The 22,083-nt window shown below is 37.2% G+C and overlaps 1 protein-coding gene across 6 annotated transcripts in view; it reads right to left on the reverse strand.

Moving 5' to 3' along the window:
- Positions 1-22,083, reverse strand: part of FNDC3A (fibronectin type III domain containing 3A) — a 256,528-nt gene that overhangs the window by 29,689 nt on the left and 204,756 nt on the right. For all 6 annotated transcript variants that reach the window (XM_023731559.1, XM_023731560.1, XM_023731558.1 and 3 more), the window contains 7 exons: positions 16,496-16,656; positions 14,558-14,617; positions 12,507-12,645; positions 6,839-6,892; positions 4,079-4,203; positions 2,946-3,120; positions 1,264-1,350 (listed from right to left, as the gene is read on the reverse strand). In XM_023731559.1, the coding sequence (XP_023587327.1) occupies positions 1,264-1,350; positions 2,946-3,120; positions 4,079-4,203; positions 6,839-6,892; positions 12,507-12,645; positions 14,558-14,617; positions 16,496-16,656 (801 nt within the window). The remainder of the gene's footprint in view (positions 1-1,263; positions 1,351-2,945; positions 3,121-4,078; positions 4,204-6,838; positions 6,893-12,506; positions 12,646-14,557; positions 14,618-16,495; positions 16,657-22,083) is intronic.

The raw sequence follows: 22,083 nt of genomic DNA on the forward strand, positions 1-22,083 counted from the left end.
AATAACTGGGCCAAAGTTTCTCACTGATGATGAAGGGAGTTAGAAGTAAAGAAAGGGAGAAAACTAAAGTTAACTTGTGGTGTCAAATTGGAATAGGAGGTTTTGGGTGGGAACTCATAATTAAAAAAAATACATATACAGAAACACATATGTAAATGTGTACGTAAACTGTGTATATATAAGTGTATATGTGTAGATCTATAAATACTGATACATAAACAAAACATATACATATGGTTCCTAGTTCTGTCCACTGAGAAGGTACCTGGGAGCAGTGATACCAGGCTTCAAACAGTAAATACATCTATGCCCAGATCTTGACTTCTGGATACCACTGTCCACTAAAAGGATCAGGGTGCTTTGAGAAATGGCCAATTCCAGGGTTGAAGCAGGCGAAGTACAACATAAGACTGGAATATTTTGTGTCAGAAAGTAATGAAGTGCTCAAAGAATGATGGGGACATGTTAAAAGGATTCAGAAGCCAGGCTGAAGGGCTCCCATACCTGTGACAATTGAGCTTCAAAATCAATACCGTAGTGTTAGTAACAAAAAGTAACCCACTGAATAAACAGGAATCCATGTGTCTGCACTTATATAAGTAAACGTGAGAAGGGAAAGCTTTTCCTTAGAGTAGAATGCCTACTAATAACTGTAGAAGGAATGATGAAGTTAAAAATAACCATTTGGCAACTATCAATCATAGTAATAATTGACTTTGGCAAGAATCATCAATGGATCTTAAAACTAATGCATGAAATAAAGATGAGAAGCAAGATATTTACACAGTACATGGTATTTACAAAATACTTATTAATCACAAAGAGAAGAAGAATAACTTTACAGTGAAGAAACATGGAAGGTATCACTTTTATCAAGTGACTACCAGTAACGGGACAAAATGAAAAGTGTGCATCACCTGATTATGATGCACTGGGAAGAAAAGAGCATTACTTTTTTTGAATCTTCACCAAAAAAGCATACTCTGGATGTTTTCTAATAAAACCATTTCTAAAAAGATGTTTCTTCACATTATACAAATAAGAGTCCAGAAAAGCAATTAAAAGTGGTTTTGAATTTAAATATATAGTTTGCGAAGCGCTGTTATACAGAATTAAGAAATTAAAACAATAAGGCTCACAGAAAAACCAAAGTTATTTAAGATTTAAAAATCAAAGGAATGAGGTATGTTCTTGGCTTTAAAACAAGGACAACAGTAAGAACAAAAACAACAAACAAATCTTTTACAGGCTTTCAAAACTTACCTTAAATTTATACTTTGTACTACGTCTGAGATTTTTCACTGTGTATGCAAGATCTTCTCCATCATATTTAGGCTTAAAACCATATCCCTGGGAAGAGAGGGAAGACAAAGTCTTCATCAGATGTCTACCAGCAGAAAAAAGGGGAATAATGAGTATGTGGTAAGACCCAGGTTCCTCTTCATCTTCTACTATGTGATTCATACTGTTAAGTGTAATCCTCAACTTGTTTCTATCTTGACTGGATGGACCCAGAAACGGTACTGAACACATGTAGGAGGATGAAGGAGACCACTTCTCAGTAAATATACTAGCCAAAAGAAAATCTCTTTGTTGAGGGATTAAGTAGGTATGGGAACAATCAGTCAATGGTTACTTCACCATCAGTAAGCTCATCCATAGTGCAAGACTTTCCCACAGACATGTTGAGAGCTAGAAAGAGCTGTAACTGTTTAATGTATTTAATTTTCTCTAAACACACAGTTGTGTTTAGATGAATAAATGAATGGTTGTGCTGGCAGGTGGGCATGTCACTTAGGTTTGGAATTGCTATTTACAGTCCCAGTGACTACTATGTTCCCAAGGTCATTATTTTTAAAAAGTGGTTTTTTAGTATATTCACGGGTTGTGCAACTATCACCACTATCTAATTCCAGAACATTTTCATCACTCCCCCCAACCCAAAAAAACCTGTACTCATTAATAGTCAGTCCTCCCCCACCCTACTAATATTCTTTCTCTATGGATTTGCTTATTCTGGACATTTCATTTAAATATAATCATGTAATCTGTGGTCTTCAAGATTCATAATGTTTTCAAGGTTCATCTATGTTGTGGCATGTATCAGTACTTCATTCCTTTTTATAGCTTGATAATATTCCATTGTATGGTTATACCACATTTTTGTTTATCCATTCATCAGCTGATGGACATGTGGGTTGTTCCTACCTCTTGGCTATTATGAATAATGTTGCTAGGACCATTCATGTACAAATTTTTGTATGAACATGTGCTTTCAGTTCTCCTGGGTATATATATTCCTAGAAGTGGATCAATGCTACTTTAACCCATATTGCTTCAAAGTAACTCTGAAGTTACAGAACTCTATGTGAAAGAAGTAAAGACACTAACTGTTGCTCAGCCAGGATCCAGGTCATGGGAGATGAGCCACTGGTATAGAACTAGATTCAGGCTGCACTACATAGTTACATGTGAGGCTCTTAAAATATTCTGTGGCACTTTGGGAAGGAATGTATTAACACAGTTGAAGAAGCAGACATTATCTCCTTACTTTTAGAAGTGCTTAGTCTAGGAGGCTGTGGTGATCCTCCGCTCTCCCTTTCCCCCCAGAACATATATATTTAAAATACAGTGTACATTGTTCCCAGGCACAAATATACATATAAACACAGGCACACAAAACAAATCCCTTCTTACACATCCTCCTAGATAATAACAAACTGAGACTTCAAAGGATTTGGGGAAGGAGCTAACTGTTGTGGCAATATTTACTGTATTAGGGTTATTGCCACACTGAAATAGGCTTTAAAATGTTTTTTTATTGTGCTTTAGGCTAAAGTTTACAGCTCAAGTTAATTTCTCATTCAAAAATTCATACACATATTGTGTTGTGACATTGGTTGCAATCCCCACAATGTAAATTTAAAATACACATCCATACTTACTGAAGTCTCTTCCTCCATCTCTAAAATGTAAGAAATTCCTTCATCTGATGGTGTTCCTGAGGGTTTACTCCATTGTAAGGATAACCACGTAACTCCAGCCTTAGTTAATACAGGACTTGCTGGCATAGAAGGGGCACAGCCTGAGGTGTAGTATAAGACTTCTTCACTAAAACCACTGTTGAAACAAATGGTTTTTAACAAGGAATGAAAAAAATATATCTATATAGCTAAGGAACTAATTTTTGATAACTAATTATCATGCAAATAATCTATTTTGAATTTGATCATACCTTTATGGTAACCAGATCAGCTACCTAAAAGTACATTAGTATTCTTTTAGAAATGCTGTTACATTCAGGTTTTTAAACTTTTATCTTAATTTATCTAGTCAGTGAAAAAATATATACACTAGCTCATAGAAAAGGTATGAACACAATGATAACATTCTTCTCTTAGTATAGATTTTCCGTCTCTCCCTCCCTTTCTTTCTACTGCAGTGAAAATATATATAATAAAACATACACCAACTCAATAATTTCTTTATGTGACAGAGATTACGTTCTTCAAGTTGTGCAACCATTCTTGCTACCCTTTTCCAAATCATTCCACAACCACTAACATAAACTCAATGAAATTTTTACTTTTTAAGCACTTTTATATAATGTCATTTATATGAAATAGAAAATGTAAATCCTCAGTGATGTGATTAAACCTACCTGCCCCCATAAAGGTGAGCAGAGATAGATAAAACAAAAATCAGTTCAATGTAACTTTTGAAGGGCATTTGGCATTTCTATTTAAATCAAGTACCTCTGATATTCTTCGAATTCACCAGACACTAAACAAGCTAATGAAATCACACATGCTGAGGATCAACAGAAAAAACTCTTGGTCACATATTAAAGACTTAATTTATAATGTTATCTGAAACTCTTGGTAAAATTGCTAGTTTTTATGTAACTAAGACATCTTCTTGCAGCTTTTGCTAAGCTAGTAACATATCTTAACTCTATCAACAAAGTGATAAACTAAAGCAAATTTTATAGTGGATAACTTGGACTATGGATAACATACACATGAAAGTGACTGGATAAATCTAAAATATCTACATTACTTTATAAAACATATCTTACCTTGTACCATAGTCATTTTTGGCCGATAGTCTAAATTTACAACCCATTGCTGGTGACAGTTTTGTAATCTTAAATTGCTTCTGTAAACCCATGTAACACTGACAAAATTCTCCATTTCCTTTTCCCTGAAACAAATGGCTGATCATTATATATTATGTACATTATTGTAAAAAGACAAATCCACCTCAAATTCCAATCTACTTGATAGATAGTAACATATTAGCTTTACCAGTTGCCATTGAGTCGATTCTGACTCATGGCGACCCCATGTGTGTCAGAGTAGAACTGTGCTCCATAGGGTTTTCAATGGCTGACATTCTCCCCTCAGAAGTAAGACTGCCAGGCCTTTCTTCCGAGAGGCCTCTGGGTGGACTTGGACCTCCATCCTGTCGGTTAGCAGCTGAGCTAACTGTTTGCACTACCTAGGGACTCTGACATATTTTTTTTTAACATTTTACCTAGCATGTATTAGCAAATTAGCTAGTACGCATTAAGAATCATCTTTGTTTCATGTAAGTCATGGATCTCAAAAGAAGGCTAAGACATCTAATGTCTTTTATAAAATATAGTTCAACAAACACAAAATTCAAAAACTAGAGAGTAGGTATCTTTGTATAGCTTTTTGAATTAAGTATTGTGTTTTGTTTTCGCAGATGCTAAACCTCTGGTTTTAGTAAAAAAGAAATCTCTTTCCAGGTATGGACCTCACAATTTCCATGGGAGATTGGTAGTGGTGGAAACAGAGCAATCTTTGATTTACGCAACTGATGGGTTTTCTTAACCTATGAAAAGTTCTATGCAAACTGTTTGGATACAAACCCACCCCTAAACTTCTACCTAGGCAGGCAGCTGCTAAGCTTCTCTGAAATAAAAATCATGGGGTTTGCTATTGCTTAGATTTAACACTGGAAGAGTACTGCTAGAGAGAAGAGCTCAAATACAGGCACTAAGAAGAGAAACAGAAAACTCTGAACCTCAAGACAACTAAAGAATTTCAGATATTTATGGATCTAAGTAAAATAAAATGGACAAGTTTCTCATTCTCTATCCAATTTCTTTAGTATGTTGGCAGAGGCCTGGGATGGTTAGGGTGACTTCTGCCTCAAAGAAAAACTTCAGTTTGTATCTGGCTGCCTTACTGAACACTCTTGTTAGTTTTATTGGTGTTTATTCAACTGAGTTGTCTAAGTAGAAAATATTAAAATCTTGAATTAATGATATTTACTTCCCAACCCAGGTTCCACGGTTGTACCTCTTGTTTTGGTTTCAAGTCATACCACATTAACCGTAACTTCCTACATGTTAAATAAAGGTGGGGATAACTGGCAAGTGTGATTTGTTTCTGCTTTGAAATAGAAATGCGTTTATTGTTTAGTGATGATAGTTATTTTAACATAAAAAAACTATTAAATAACTAATTATAACTATCAAGTACATAATTATGTTTCTATTCCTAATTTGCTTTGAGTTTTAATTGGTATGGGTGCTGAATTTTACCAAAAACCTTTTTATAACTTATCAAGATGATATGGTTTTATTAATATAAAATGTGATATATTAATAAACCATAACCAAACCCATTGCCGTCAAGTTGATTCTGACTCATAGTGATCCCGTAGGACAGAGAAGAAATGCCCCATAGGGTTGCCAAGGCTATAAATCTTTACGGAAGCAGACTGCCACATCTTACTCCCTTGAAGCGGCTACTGGGTTTGAACCACTGATCTTTAGGTTAGCAGCTGAGAGCTTAACCACTGCACCACCAGGGCTCCAACATATTAATAGTTTTCTTAATTCTGAACTCTGTTAGCATTTCTGGAATAAAGCCTACTTGGTTTAATATATTGCTGAATTCCCAAATTATCAACGGAATCTCTTCCACTCCTGGCCCATCCTCTTGGCTGTAATGTAAAGAGCAGGGTAGGAGAGAGCATGATAACTGACAGTAAAACAATGCTCTAAGCAATAAAGGTCAGCATGCTGAATAACGGTCCCCAAGGATATCCAGGTCCTAATCTCTGTAACCTGTGCATGTCACTTTTATATGGTTAACATATACTTTATATGATTAAATTAAGCATCTTGAGATGGAGAGATTGCCCTGGATTATCTGGGTAGGTCCTAAATGTCATCACGAGCGTCTTTCTAAGAGAGAGGCAGAGGGAGATTAGAAGACAGAAGAGGAAGGCAATGTGATGGTGGAAGTAGGGGAAGAAAATGAAATACGATGCTGAACAATAAGCCAAGGAATGAGGACAGCCTCCAGAAGCTGGAAAAGGTAAGGAAACGAAATCTCCCTAGGGCCTCTAGAGGGAGCATGGCCATTCTGACACCTTGATTTTGGCCCAGTGAAACCGATTTTGGATTTCTGGACTCCAGAACTGTAAGAGGATAAATATGTGTTGTTTCAAGCCACAAAGTGTGTAGTAATTTGTTATGGTAGTCCTTAGAAAGAAATACACTTGGCTTTAAGACTGATATGGGAAAAATGTTTTTTCGTCAAGGTGACTACCTTAGCTACAGCTTGATGGTAGTTGAGTTGAAAAAGCAAAACAAAGTGAGGTCCAGTCAGTAATATTTTCTAACACCACTAATTCACTCATGTACCACATGGAATCACACTGTTTTTAAAGAGGAAAAAAAAACCCCAAAACAAACAAACAAGATCCCATTAAAACAAAAAGTTATTCCTGCTGTGGAAATGCACATTATTTTAACCATTTTGAGGAATTAAAAATATAAAAAGATTCAATTACTTACCTCATCCCATTCTAAAATAAAGCTTTGGATTTTAGAACCGTTGTCACTAGGTGCCTAAAACAAACATCAGAAAAAAATAAAATGAATACAAATTAGTACTTCTATAAAAGATACTGAGATAATCTAATCTAAGGAATCTATTGTATTGCAGATGTTCTCTGAGACTTAGTTCTAGAAAAATCTGCACAGAGACTACACAAAAATATATGTATTGTACACCACACAATCCTTTTAAATGCAAGGAAAGAACACAAAGCAAGAGGCTACTCAAGTTTTTCTAAACACTGAACAATCCCTTTTATTTTTATTTCCAATGTAAGAAGTAATCTGAATTATTTTTAATGTTGGCAAATTACAAACTGAACCTCTTACATGCTATCCCAAGGGCTGAAATAAACATTTACTATATTTATTTAAAGTATATGTGTATTCACCAATAGCTGTTTACAAAAGAATGGTGCTATATTTTAGCAGTAGTTGGGTGATCATATAGGAAAAAATACACATGACAAAAAAGAAAGGAATAATAATCAGCAAATTATAAAAAAGAAATACAACAACTCAATGCAAGTGCACCAAAGCAGTTTAATTCCTGTGGAAACCAAACATTTAATTAAAAAAACTCTAAAGAAATTCATTTATGAACTATTTTCAAATGGAAAAACAAAAGACCAAATCAGGAGAACAAAAACATTAACCTTTTTCTTTACAGTTGCTTCACTCCACCTTCACTGGCGTGTGCATTAAATTATATTGTTTCACTACCTTTTTTTCTAATAAAGGGGACATGCTCAGTGCACAGGCGTGCTGTACTATAATCGCCCCCCACAGTCTCCATAGCTCCTAATGGACATAATAGCTACTAATGGACACAAAGTAAAGTATGTGCCTTAAGGGGAGGAGACTGGCCTCTGAGAGACCGGAAACATTTATCATCTATCTTAGGGGGGTAAAAGAGGAAGGATGGTTACTGCCAGTAAATATAAAACAGCCAATCAGGAGATGTTCTCTGAGTAGGGGGCAATAAGTAGTGTCCTTGCCTGCATGGGAGGCTTCCTTCCCCTAGTATCTTTCTGTATACTCTGTTTGGCACATAATCATTGTAGCTTGCTAGTATATTAACCACAGGAGAGAGGGGATTTGGGTGAACAATCCCTTTTGGCAAGAATTATCTTAAATTTTAAAATCCTTTTTTAAAAAATCACTCTGCTTTTCTATCAGAAGGTTTTATCAGCTTTAAGCTCTTCAGCATCGATCCTTTCATTTTCATGAAAACTCCTCTTAGGATCTAAAGATCATATTGTGTAATGTACCAAAGGCTGAAGGGGCTATGGTGCTGAAAGGAGCTCCAGAGGGCATACAGTCTGGATTGCTGCTTCTAGACTCAATGTTCCCATGACCTAAGACTGCTAACCCATCAACCTGTTAAGATAATCAGGGGTGAAAATTCACTTTCCGTTGGTATTTTCTTCCAGTATTTAATCCCTCTCAAAATCAAGAATTTCATCCTTATTTCTAACTGAAATTTTCTTCCTACAATTTAAACCCATCTCCTCTTTTTTGTCCTCACTGGGATGCAGAACTGGTCACCGCTGCCCTTATAATAACTCTATGTATTTGAGGACAATGGACTCTAAGACTCCTCTTATCAAAAGTAAACAATCTTAACTTTTTAAATTGTTCTCCCTAGAACTCACTTTCGCGATTTTTCTAGAATCTACCCAGTTTTTATATACCACCAAATATGTACACAGCAATCAAGGATTCTAAGTTTTCAAAAAAGAGTCTTTTATGACACAGAAGTCTAAATTTTGCTGAACAATAACAGACATTATGTTAAAAATTTTTTTTTTAATTTGTGTTTTGTAAATGGTTAGCATGGCCAGAATTTGCTAGGTAAGTTAGACAATAATATCCCACAGGAGTGGCAGTTAAAACTGAACATAACAAGAAGGGGACAGAGGAAAGATTCCTGGGAAACCCCGACTCTTACACAGCAGAGGAAAAGGATCCAGAGACAGAGAAAACTATGTCACACCAGGAAGTAAAGGGTGTCAAAATGTACTTCCCCTTAGTTAAAGTCTCTGGATTGCTCTAGTGTAGTTGCTGAGGACTTACATTTACTTTGCTTAATTTTTAATTTTTTTTTTGGTAGGCTGTCAAAACGTCCACCTTGAACAATCTATCTTCCAGCTTTTCTCCGAGTTATTATGTTTAAAGTGTTTTACCTTATTTCATTTAATCCTCTATGAAGTACTATTACCTCAAATTTTACAAAAAAGGAAACAGAGCCTTCCAAGAACCCAAGTTAGTTGCCCCAGATCACATGAACATAAAGAGCGGAGCAAAAATGAGTTTGGTCTATGTGACCGCAAAATTGGTATCTCTATCCAGCAGTGTACTGGTTGTGGGAGGTCTGTACAAAACCGACTCAGTTAGCTTTTTTTATTATCACCATGCACTCGCAATTCTAAACAATGTCAGTTGATTTAAATACTTCTCCCAACTGCTAGCTCATGCCACTGTTCTTATACTATGTTATCTCCATGGTAATGCATTTAGAGTACGGGAGGCAGCAGAATCAAAAGACCTGATATTTACATCTCTAAACCACTCTAGAGGGCAGTCGTGGTTCAGTGGTAGAATTTTAACACTCCACATGGGAGACCTGGATTCGACTCCCAGCCAATGCACCTCAGGCGAGGCCACCACTTGTCTGTCAGTGGAGGCTTGTAAGTTGCTATGATGCTCAACAGGTTTCAGCAGAGCTTCTAGACTAAGATGGACTAAGAAAGGCGTGGCAAAATCAGTGAATGAAAACCCTATGGGTCACAACAGTCCGATCCACAACTGATTGTGCGGAAGATGCTGGACCAGGCAGCGTTTCACTCTATTGTGCATGGGGTCCCCCTGAGTCGGCGGCCGACTTGATGGCAGCCAACAACAACAACCTACTCTTCATCTTTCAAATGAAGTAACAATAGCTATTATGCTTATTATGTTCCAAGTACTGTGCAATAGGCTATACAGATATTATCTGTTTAAACCTCAAAACAACTCTGAGGTATATATTTTACAGATGAGAAAATGGAGACCCAGAGCCCTACCCAATGTCACACAGCTAGTAACAAAGTCAGTATTCAAAACTAAATCTGCTAGACTTCAAAGTCCATGGCCTTAGCTATTAAATAACAAATACAGTCAATCTCAATGGTTGCTATGGAGATCAAAACACGATAATCTATATTAGCATGCTTTAAATACAATAAAAAGCAAAATAAATATATATAAGGCATTGCATGCCTGGCACACAGTAGCATTCAACCAATACTTGTTGAATGAATGAATGGTTTACTAGTGTAGATTTTGTGGTTTCTATTTCAGTTAATCTAGTATGTCTTTTCCTGGATCTTGACTGCAAGTGCTAAGAGAGGATGACATGATAAATGAAGTGTTAACTAGGATAATTTTTAGAAATATTTACGTAAAAAACAGTTAAGATGTACAAACTATTATCACTTAAATGGTCAACTTATCAGGAAAATTCACTTAATTAGAAACACCTCAATTCCAATTATGCAAGATAAATAAGCAGGTACTCAATGAAACTATAGTTAAAATGTTATCTTGGTATGTACAAAATCCTCTTTTTTCCCCTCATAATCAATTAAGGAAAAACTCATGTATCTATCTTGGTAAAGAAGCATTTCATTTCACAGTTTTCACCAAGAAACATCAGAATGTTGTATTTTTAAGATACTGCTGCTCAAAACAATTATCATTATGTTGTTCTCCCAATTATAACAACATACATCCACTATTATTCATTTTCAGTGATACCTGTTCGGGGGAAAAAACCATTAAAAGTGGTATTTCCTTCTCCAACCATGCTGATTACTGTGTGTGTATACAGGGCCATTTCTAGAAGGCTGCCAGCCTGGACAACCTCTGTGGGCAACTTGAAAAGGCCGCACAGTCTGCATCTTTGTAAGCCTGTTGGTATACTGTTATAGATATAAATTTCAAAACAAAATTTTAATTATCTTCAGAATAAAGAGCAGTGTCCCACAAAAACCCAACCTACATGAAGGGTACTGGGCTGTTACTCCAGTTGCTCTACCAAAGGAAAGGGCCTGAGCATATTCACAAATAAAATGCTACTGTGAGTGACAAGACAGTTTATCAGTCATACTTCTACTTTTTATCACACGTGAAAATGTGTATATATATCCACACTCATTTACATAATTTACATGGGCTAATGGTACTTTTTAACTATACAAATCATCTGATATCCTCAACTACGAAGCAAGTAGTAAGCCCCAAATTTTCAAAAGCTGCAAAAGGAAAGCTAGCCAAGAGTTTTGCTCTGGAGGTAAGAGTAGTTAATTAAACCAAGATGACTAGCTATTTTCTCACTGCAAATCAATGGTTGCTAACAGGGGTGGCACTCCTTTCTAGGAGATGTTTTGACAATTTGTGGGAGGTCTTTCTGACCATCACAATAAAGGGACAGGGGGAACTGATGATTAGGGGTGGGGATCGGGGATACTAACAGCCCTGCAGAGTGTGGGACAATCAGTACAACGAAGTTCCCTTCCTCCAGTACTTTTGAATGTTCCACTGGATATGCATGTAGGTAAAATATCTGTTTATAATTATCAGAGCCTAGAGCCTATGGGGCAGTTCTACTCTGTCCTATAGCGTCGCTATGAGTCCTACAGGGTCGCTATGGGTCAGAATTGACTTGACGGCAACGGGTTTTTCTTAAGAACCTAATTTTATTTTACAAGTTATTTTTTGTATGGTTTTAACAGATACTTTTCCCAAAATGCAACTACTGTGCAATATGGCAAAGACTGTACTAAATTTTGTTCAGAAATTTACCAAGAACTATACACTACTTCGGAGGAGCCGTGGTGGCCCAATGGTTAAAGCACTCAGCTGCTAACTGAAAGGTTGGCAGGTTGAAGCTACTGTGGAAGAAAGGTGTGGCAGTCTGCCTCCATAAAGATTTACAGCCTTGGAAACACTACACTGTCCTACAAGGTTGCTATGAGTCGGAATCCACTTGACAGCAGTGGGCTTTTTTTACCACACTACTTCAGAAAATAATGCTACCAATGACAATACGTCTTTGGTGTTCAAATTACCAGTTCTATGTATAGTGCCTGTCCACTTCATTATATCTTCTGTAGCTGGGCACAAATATTTATGTGTTAAAATATATTACCTTTTATTAAGAAGAATTTTATTTCTCCTTTATTTTTCACTTACAGCATCATACTCACTTAAAAAAAAACTATGAGTGTAGTTAAGTTATTATGAATTTCATTTTAGGATAAAATTCAGGATAGTAAAGTCATCATCACAAAATATTACAAAAAAGGGTAATGGGCTTGAGAATCACTGTAGCAAATCTCAATGTAATCAGAATGTATCGTATAGTAAGGACTGCTAAGTATAAATCAATCTTTTCTGCTATATTTACATACAGTAAGAAAAACCAGTAAGAGTGCTATTTTACAATATAAGAAACAAGTGCCTATTTAATGCAAGAGCAAATTAGTTAGCTTAAGGCTCTTTTTGTCTCCAAAAACAATAGAAATACTATAAAAAAGGAAGGAAATAAATGTCCAGTTGGAAATACTCTACAGAATTTTCTTACCTTCCACTGTAAAGTTAGCGAATTTTTGGTCCGATTGGCTATCCTTGGTGGATTGGGTGTATCAGGTTCACAGCTCAAGGTGGTAAAGCTTTCAGCTTCTGAAGGAGTTCCTTTTATAGAATTATATTCTGCCTGGACTCTATGGTGATAAAATAAAAGTTTTACCCTGCAGAATCATCATATCCTACCTTCAACAGCATCATCTTTAAGTAGTTGTAGGTGCTCTCTAAATGTCCTATCTAGAAAATATGAGTATTAGAAATAGAGGGTAGTCCTTAAAAAAGGAATAACAGGACACAGCAGCAGCTTTCATAGTTTTTTTTGACTGCAACTCAAAGTAAGAAATACATTTAAACTGTGACATAATTGTGTCTGTGTGTATATACAGACATATGCATATATGAAACAGAAGTTTCCTGAAACAATATCCTTAACTAGATGCAATATACAGATATGTTCTATTCTACTTGATTCCATTTCATTTTCTAAAAAATATTGAAAAATCCAAAATTAATTTCATGATTCACTAATGGTTGCAATCTACAGTTTGAAAAACACTAGGTTGGACAATACTGAGTTCATCCATAGGAAGTGTACACTAAGAATTAATTTAATAACAGCTAGATGGTGCCCGGCTACCACCACTGACCGCTCTGACCAGGATCACAACAGAGGGTTCTGGACAGAGCTGGAGAAGGATGTACAGCATAATTCTAACTCACACAAAAAAGACCAGATTTACTGGCCTAAAGGAGACTGGAGAAACCTCGAGTATGGCCCCCAGACACCCTTTTAGCTCAGTGGTGAAGTTACCTCCGAGGTTCACTGTTCAGCCTGGCAGTGGACAGCCCTGTAAAACCAAATGAGACTAACGAGGTACAGGAGTTCAGTGACAAGGGCCAGAAGGCAGAAGGGGACAAGGAAGCTGGTGACAGGGAACACAAGTTTGAGTAAGGATATTGTTGATGTGTTGTGAGATTGTTAACCATTGTCATAGGGCAGCATTTGTAGTAACTGTTAAATGAAAAACTATTTCTGTAAGCCTTCACCTTAAGTGAGAATAACACAATTGGAAGAGCGTAGTCAATGTCACTGAACTGTGTATGTAGAAATTTTTGAAACAGTGTATCTTTGCCTATGTGTATTTTCACCAAAAAAAAAAAGGTTGAGAATTTAGAGGGTTAATATGCTGTGGGGTTGTTAACCAATGTCATAAAACAACATGTGTACTACTGTTTCATGAGAAACTATTTGTTCTGTCAGCCTTCACCTGAAGTACAATAAAATATAAAAAAAAAAAGAATTTAATAGTTTAGTAGTAGTAATCCTAACCACAAATACTCCTTTTAAAAATGGAGATGATTAACTAAATGTGTTATTATATTGGGCCCCAGCTGTGGATGCCGAGAGTTTATGAAATTTCAGGAAATTATACTAGAAGAGGAACTGCACAGAGTGAAACAGTATCTAAGTTACTCCAATTAAATGCTGTAAAATTCTGAGCACTTCAGTATCTCACTCTCTCCAAAAACAGGATGTAGTAAAAATACACAAGTCCCAACCAAGTATTATTTATGATTCTGTTTTGTACAAATTTCAAAAGCTTGGACAAGTTCCCAGTGCTAAATTAGGTACTGCAAACATATTACACAGATTCATCCCAATCTCTAGGTCCTAAAAAGTGATTAACGCTCCCCTATAATATTTGAGTTAAATATTTTTGTTTCTTTCAGGGAAAATGTTGATAAAATTATACCAATAGAAAAATCAAAGTCTATAAAGTCTATGGAAACCCTGGTGGCATAGTGATTAAGAGCTACATCTGCTAACCAAAAGGTGGGCAGTTCAAATCTACCAGGTGCTCCTTGAAAACTCTATGGGACAGTCCTACTCTGTCCTGTAGGGTCGCTATGAGTCGGAATCGACTTGAAGTCTATATACTTTCAATCCAAAATTAATACTTAAATTATATATTATATTTTTAGGAAATCATTGTTTTAAAAAAATCTTATGCTGTATCATATAAAAGCAATACGTAGGTGTCTCCTTACTTTGCATAGTAATCTGTAGCTGGCTTGAGATCATTTACAGTGATATTTGTTTCTTCTCCACTGGGAAAGGAAAAAGGGGAACAATTCATTGTCTCATAAATAAAGCATTTGCAGAGAAGTATACTGTGTTTCTTACGAGTTTGTAGTACTTTATGAAATTATATTGCTCTTTATCAACTGTAACCTTATTCAGATTCCACTAATATAAATTTGTGCAGTCAGGGCATGTGATAAACTTAAGTACGTACCTGCATACCATGTTAAAACAAAAAGGCACGCTAAGCAAATCAACTGGGTAAGCCAGACCTTTTTGGAATGGATTTGGGGAAGATATTTAGCTTACTGAAGAAACTGGACTGTTTTCAATTTAAAAATCTATTTTGCAAATGGCTAAAATGCTAAATAAAACAACTACTGAAAGTGAAACTAACAAAATTTTACATGTGATCTGCCACTATTTCATTTTATTAGAATTTAACACTACGCTTATTTAGAATGTTACACTTCAATGAGTAGATGAGAAAAAAAGTGAATTTAAAGGAAAGCATTTCCCATGGACACTATTGGTTTTCAAATACAACAGTATATATCTTTTAAAAATAATCAGATATAATATAATTACTTGAGTCTGTAGCCACAAACCTGCCTGTTCTCTATTTTTTTTTAATGTTGTAAGTATATATAATCTTTTCATCACTATTCTCTATTCTATTTCCTTCAACCAAGTTTCTCTCCTCTCTTACTTTATCAACTTTTTTTTTCTTTTTTGCCCCTCTTGCCCCCAGCTATCCTGTTTCTCAAAACACGGTAAATATGAGAAATAAAACATCTCCCATTGATGGAAGTACATTTTAATGAACTGGGCAGTTGCAGAGCATCCTTGGAGACCGTAGCTGGTGTGGGGTAAATGCGGTGCTTAATGTTCCTTTTGTGTTCTCTGGTCAGGCTGCAAATGGAGGTAGATTCTTCCTCTAAGCAAGTAACCATAACTAAGTAGAAACAGCCATTAACACAAAAAAGAAACTTTTATGTTTATGTTCCTTTATCTCATGTTTATCCCTTAGGTAGTTAGGTAATTTCAACAGAGAGATGGAAACAAGAAATTTTTTATAATTTTATATTACTAGATGATAGGCACCAAGGCAGTTTCACTTTCCCTTCTTCCCCATACCAGATTGAAAAAAAAGATGATACCAAGAAGGCCAATGTATCCTTCCAGTGCTCAATGTTAATTATGATGACTCAAGTGACTAATCACCTCCTTTACAATCTTCCTGGTACTTAAATTGTAACTAATAATCGCCTTTTACCTTTTATTTTTGCATAATAAACAACTTCTATATGTAAGGACAAAAAATTATTTATAACTGTCCATCATAAATGTCACAATTCTAGCCACTCACTCTTCTCAAGACTACTTGATGTGCAATCTACTTCTGAACAAAGGAAAAAGAACTATGATAGGTTTTTAAAATATGATTACTAACATATCAAGATAAAATGAGGAACACTAGTACTAAATTCATTCATGACAGGACAACAACTTGTACATATAAGAATTAAATCCAAGTCCTTACAGGAGCAATATCACACTTCATAAGTTCACAATAAGGAGTTCTCCCCTTCTGCTCCTGGGTTCCACATATCACAATTTTTATTTATAACCTGAGAATATGTTAGCACTGGAACATCTATCAGGGGGCCCAATGAACTGCTAAAAGCTGAATGTGCCCAATGAAAGTGATCGTTCCAAGACAATGTTGTCAGAAATGTACACTAGCCTGCATTTGGACTATATACATTAAAATCACTATCACTGCTCAATTTAGAGATTCAAAATAAAAGCATGAGGAGAGAAACAGAACAAAATTAGTATTAAGCTCTTTAGAAGCCACTGGCCTATATAATGGGAGGGGGCAAAATGTAACAAATACTCACACATATACACTCTTATATTTCCCATCTTTTCCAGTACTTGAAACCAGAATTTCATAACCATAGAGGTCTGGTACAGTAGTGGTCTCATCTGTTTCGCCGTTAATGAAGCTGGAAGGAGGTGACCAGGTAAGTACTACTGCTCTTGCCTGGATGTCTGAGGCCTGCAACAACGTAACATTTAAGTTTTGAAACAACTGTAATGGGCACAATGAGTATCTAATTAGGCTTCAAAATTACATAAAATACACCTGTATATATTTACATACAATGGCTCAAAAACAGAAACCTGCCCAGAAATATGCTGTAAATGGACGGATGGATTCAACAAAAGTTTGAAGACCATTTTGGGCCATTCAAAATTATTAGGGCAAACACCATAAACAGTCAAAAGACAAAATGGGAGGGAAAAAACCACTGATAACATATTTGAAAGGATTACTTTTTTCAATTTAGGCAAGTGTCTTACAATACTGGATAACACTACAAAGAATGGGAATTCCAGAACACTTTAACTGTGCTCATGAGGAACCTGTACATATACCAAGAGGCAGTCATTTGAACAGAACAAGGGAATACTGCATGGACAATAAGCTAAGGAATGAGGACAGCCTCCAGAAGCTGGAAAAGGTAAGGAAACGAAATCTCCCCAGGGCCTCTGGAGGGAGCATGGCCATTACTCAATCTGTATACTGAACAAATAATACGAGAAGCTGGACTATATGAGAAGAACACAGCATCAGGATTGGAGGAAGACTCATTAACAACCTGCAATATGCAGATGACACAACCTTCCTTGCTGAAAGTGAAGAGGACTTGAAGCACTTACTGATGAAGATCAAAGACCACAGCCTTCAGTATGGATTACACCTCAACATAAAGAAAACAAAAATCCCCACAACTGGACCAATAAGCAACATCATGATAAATGGAGAAAAGACTTAAGTTGTGAAAGATTTCATTTTACTTGGATCTACAATCAACGCCCATGGAAGCAGCAATCAAGAAATCAAATGACATATTGCATAGGGCAAATCTGCTGCAAAAGACCTCTTTTAAAGTGTTAAAAAGCAAAAATGTTACTTTGAGAACTAAGGTGTGCCTGACCCAAGCCTTGATATTTTCAATTGCCTCATATGCATGCGGAAGCTGGACAATGAATAAGAAGACCGAAGAAGTACTGATGCCTTTAATTATGGTGTTGGTGAAGAATACTGAATATACCACAGACTGCCAAAACAAAAAACAAATCTGTCTTGGAAGAAGTGCAGCCAGAATGCTCCTTAGAAGCAAGGATGGCAAGACTTCATGTCACGTACTTTAGACATGTTATCAGGAGTGATCAGTCCCTGGAGAAGGACATCATGCTTAGTAATGGGGAGGGTCAGTGAAAAAGGAAGATCCTCAACGAGATGGACTGACACAGTGGTTGCAACAATGGGCTCAAACATAGTAACGACTATGAGGATAGCACAGAAATGGGTAGTGTTTCAATCTGTTGTACACAGGATCACTCTGAGTAGGAAGCAACTCGACGGGATGTATGTAACAACTTAAGAAAAAGGCAAAAAACTCAAGAGGAAAAGCATCAAAGGACATGGACAGTCCAAAGAAACATAAATATAAACAGACAACAGATGATGTGTCACTGCACTCATAACTGCTGTTGTTGTTAGCTGCCGTTGAGTTGATTCTGACTCATACAGACCCTATGTACAACCGAATGAAACACTGCCTGGTCCTGTGCCGTGCATTCATAATTAAATGTGTAAATTAAAATAAGATACCACTTTTCATCCAACAGATTGGGGGAGACTAAAAAGCTAATAATAGCCAGGGTGTTGAGCGTTTGGAGAGATGGGCCCTCTCTTAAATGTGGATGGAGTATAGATTGGTACAATCCTTACATAGAGCACTTGGAAACCATTATAAAAATTTAAAATGTGTTTGCCCTTTGATTTAGCAATTCCACTTCCAGGAATTTTTCTTTTTGGATAATATCCTATAGATAAACTTGCATAACTGCACAAAGATACTCATTTAAGGCTGTTCATTGCAGCATTGTTAATAATGGCAAAAACCCCCTGGAAACAGAGCACTGACTACTTAACTAATGGTACAGAATCTTAATACATTACAGTGTAGCCGTCAAAAAGGAATGATGTAGATACATCCATACTGACATTTAAAGATGTCTTCAATATATTGGTACTATGTAATAGCAGAAAAAGGGAAACTGCAAAGCAGTATATATGGCATGTATTAAAATTAAAATATGCATAAAAATATTTGAAAACATACTATCTAATACAGTGTTCCCTCTAAATATTGTTATGTGTGTGCTGGGATGTAGGGAGAGTTGTAAGAGAAAGATCAGGAGGTTTTAATTGTGTTTTCTACATTTGTGTACTACTGGAATAGTTTTATGAGTCTGCATTATAAAATACAAACTTCATAAAAAGAAGTTTAGGGATTAGATGAAGTTTAAAGTACAGATCGGTAAGAAAGATAGATTATATCTAGGCATTTAAGTAAAAGTTTGCTTTAAAATGATTTACATTTAACGTTTGATTATCTTAGTGTTTCTAAACGTAAAACAATATACATTCACTAATCATTAGGATAAAGATCACCCCTCTCTTGAATTAGGCAGAATAAGCCATCTCTATACAAATATAACTTTCTCTCCTCAAAGCTCTCAACGCCTGAATAAATTCAAGACTACCATTGTTTTTATTCTGCTTCTGTTATGTCAAGGAAACATATTTTCCTTACTTATTGTAATACTGTTATTTTTAAAGAAACAATGCATACCTTCTACATTTATTTGCGTAAAAATACAGTACAGTCATAAAAAAAAATCTTGGTATTTTGTTTCTTGATACAATGAACTTAAAAATAACTCCTTGTATTAACTAGTGTCCATATGGCTGTTCACCTGTGATCAAGCAGGTTTTTTTTTATTTTTTAAACAAACACACTAGTAACATACAGATATGTATACCCCTAAGAGTCTCTTGATTTTATGAGATAATCACAGCTGTGTTAAACTGCAAGGAATGGTAAAGTGAACAGTACTCTGAAGGTGGCCCAGTCAGTAGCATTAACTGGTATCTACTTTATGAAGCTTTTTAATTACACTTTGTAGGTACTGACCACATCATCAAAAGTGTGTATGTGTGTGGGGATATATGCCATTTAAACATGGCTGCACTATTGACAACTGCAGCCCCCACAGGCCTCTATGCTGCACAGCATGTTGAGACTTGTCCCCAACATGATGAGACTTGTCACGACTTGTTTTCCCAAACCTACTGTCCCTTTACTGATTGGCTTGTTTACCTGAATTCCTCCTCCCTTGCCCGCACCCAAAGCCCATTGTTCTGTTAATTGCTTCACTGCTTGCTGTATTGACTATAAATAAACTCCTGGGACTGAAGCCGGGGTCACTCCTCAGAGTGACCCTCCTGGCCCCACTTCTCTGTAAGAGTTGTGTTTGGTTACTGTCTCCGCCATCCTGACAACCGTCACCGCTGCGACAAATGGTGCCCTGTGTGAGGGGCTGCAACAGATGGTGCCCCGTCTGAGGGTGCTGTAGACATCCTTGCACTCAATCCCTGAAGGTGGTTAAGTACAGGACACGTCCATTTCGGGCTGCTCTTACAGCCCCGGGAGAGGCGGGGTTTTTCTGCGGGCGGAACTTTCCCAGACGTTCTCATCTTGGGCTGCTATAGCCCCGGGAGCGGTGGGGCTTTCTCGTACGCTCCCTTAAGGGATTTCAGGCTTTGGGCCAGGAGCTTTCCTATCATTCTTTTCTTCATTTTCCTATTCCTCCTCGCTACGGGGAATTCTCTTTCTCCTGAACAACATCAACACAAAACCCAGTTGTTGGGATTGTTAAGGTCCTCTAAGCTTAAAGTGTCAGAAGAAGCCCCTAACCAACTTCTGCTTTTAATTGAGTCTGCCTGTCTTTGGTATCTTGCGGGGAAACCTTGATGTAGAAGCATGGGAACGTATCAGTAACATCATTCGTGACATGAACATCCCAGCTTCCGTTCTTACTGCTTGGCATCACTGCCACCTCGCTTTACAGCCCCTACAGGCAGCTCCTTCAGCTCCCTCCCCTAGTAAAGAAAATGTTTATGACCCTCCTCTTTCCACGCCTCCCAAGGCTGATTTCTCTCAACATGAGTCTCTTATGGAAAGATATTTGCGGGAGGGCCGTGAGAAAGGGGTTTTCTGCTTATCCTGTCATTCAGGACCGCCCCGTCACGATGGCCTTGACTTTCAAGTTTTTAAAGAACTCCGTAAAAGCATGATAGAGAATGGTTTATAGTGTTCCTTTACAAAAGGAATTGTAGAAGCTTTAGGACAAAACTATGAGATGACCCCCGGGATTGTAACGTTTTAATGCGAACAGTCTTAACCCCTGCTCAATTTAGCGTATGGAGTCAAGAATACAAGGAACATTGTAACCTTTATGCCATGGACAATCTTAACCATAATATCCCTGTTAGTCTTGACACGCTCCTGGGTGCTGGGAATCATTCCACTCCCCAGGCCCAGAGTCAGATGAATAGGCAAGCATTCAGTCAAGGCGCCGATGCTGCCACCAAAGCCTGGAGTAACAGAACACCCACTGGCTCATTCGCCACTATTCGCCAAGCGGCAAACGAGCCTTACATTGATTTTATCAACCGCCTCAAAACGGCCATTTCCCGACAGGTAGGTAATCAACAAGCAGCTGAAGTTCTTTGTCTCCAGCTTGCTTACAAAAATGCTAATACTGACTGTCGAGCTGTTTTAGCCCCCTTAAAGGCACAGAATCTTAATTTAGCTGAAATGATTAGAGCATGTCAAAATGTTGGCACAAAAACTCATAAGGCACAAGTATTAGCGGCAGCTCTCCGTCCATCCACTGCCACCTGTTTTGGATGTGGTAAACCTGGACATTTTAAGAAGGACTGTCACAGTTTAAAAAACAAAAATGCCAACACTAAATTTCCAACCCAAAAGTGTCCCCGCTGTAGTAAAGGCGGTCATTGGGCTAAGCAGTGCAGATCTCAATTCAACAATCAAGGCAGCCCTATGTCAGGAAACGGGAAGAGGGGCGAGAGCTCTTGCGCCCCGAAAAACCCAGGGAGCCCCTGAGTGTGAAGTGTGGAGACCACAGCATAAACTCCAAACAGCAACGTTTGTGAGTCAATGATTTAAAAGCAGCCATGGAGGGGAGTGCAGGTCTAGATTTACCCTTAGCAGAAGGGGCTATAATAGATGAGGCAGGAAAAGTTTGGGTTTGGGGACCCCTGCCTCGAGGATATTTAGGACTCCTAATGGGTCGCTCTAGTATTACATCTCAAGGTCTGACTGTTCATCCTGGTGTAATAGACTCTGATTATGAAGGTCAAATTAAAATTATGGTTTCCAGTCTCTCTTATTGGAATATTACTTCCTCTAATAAAATAGCACAGCTAATTTTACTTCCCTTTGTAGTCCCCTCCGCTCGCACTGCCCCAAGACGGGCTGGGGGTTTCGGCAGTACTGACGCTTTTTGGGTTACTAAGTTACAATCTTCCCGACCATATCTTACT

This window comes from Trichechus manatus, unplaced genomic scaffold (genome assembly GCF_000243295.1).
Source record: "Trichechus manatus latirostris isolate Lorelei unplaced genomic scaffold, TriManLat1.0 scaffold00044, whole genome shotgun sequence".
Classification (NCBI taxonomy): Eukaryota; Metazoa; Chordata; class Mammalia; order Sirenia; family Trichechidae; genus Trichechus; species Trichechus manatus.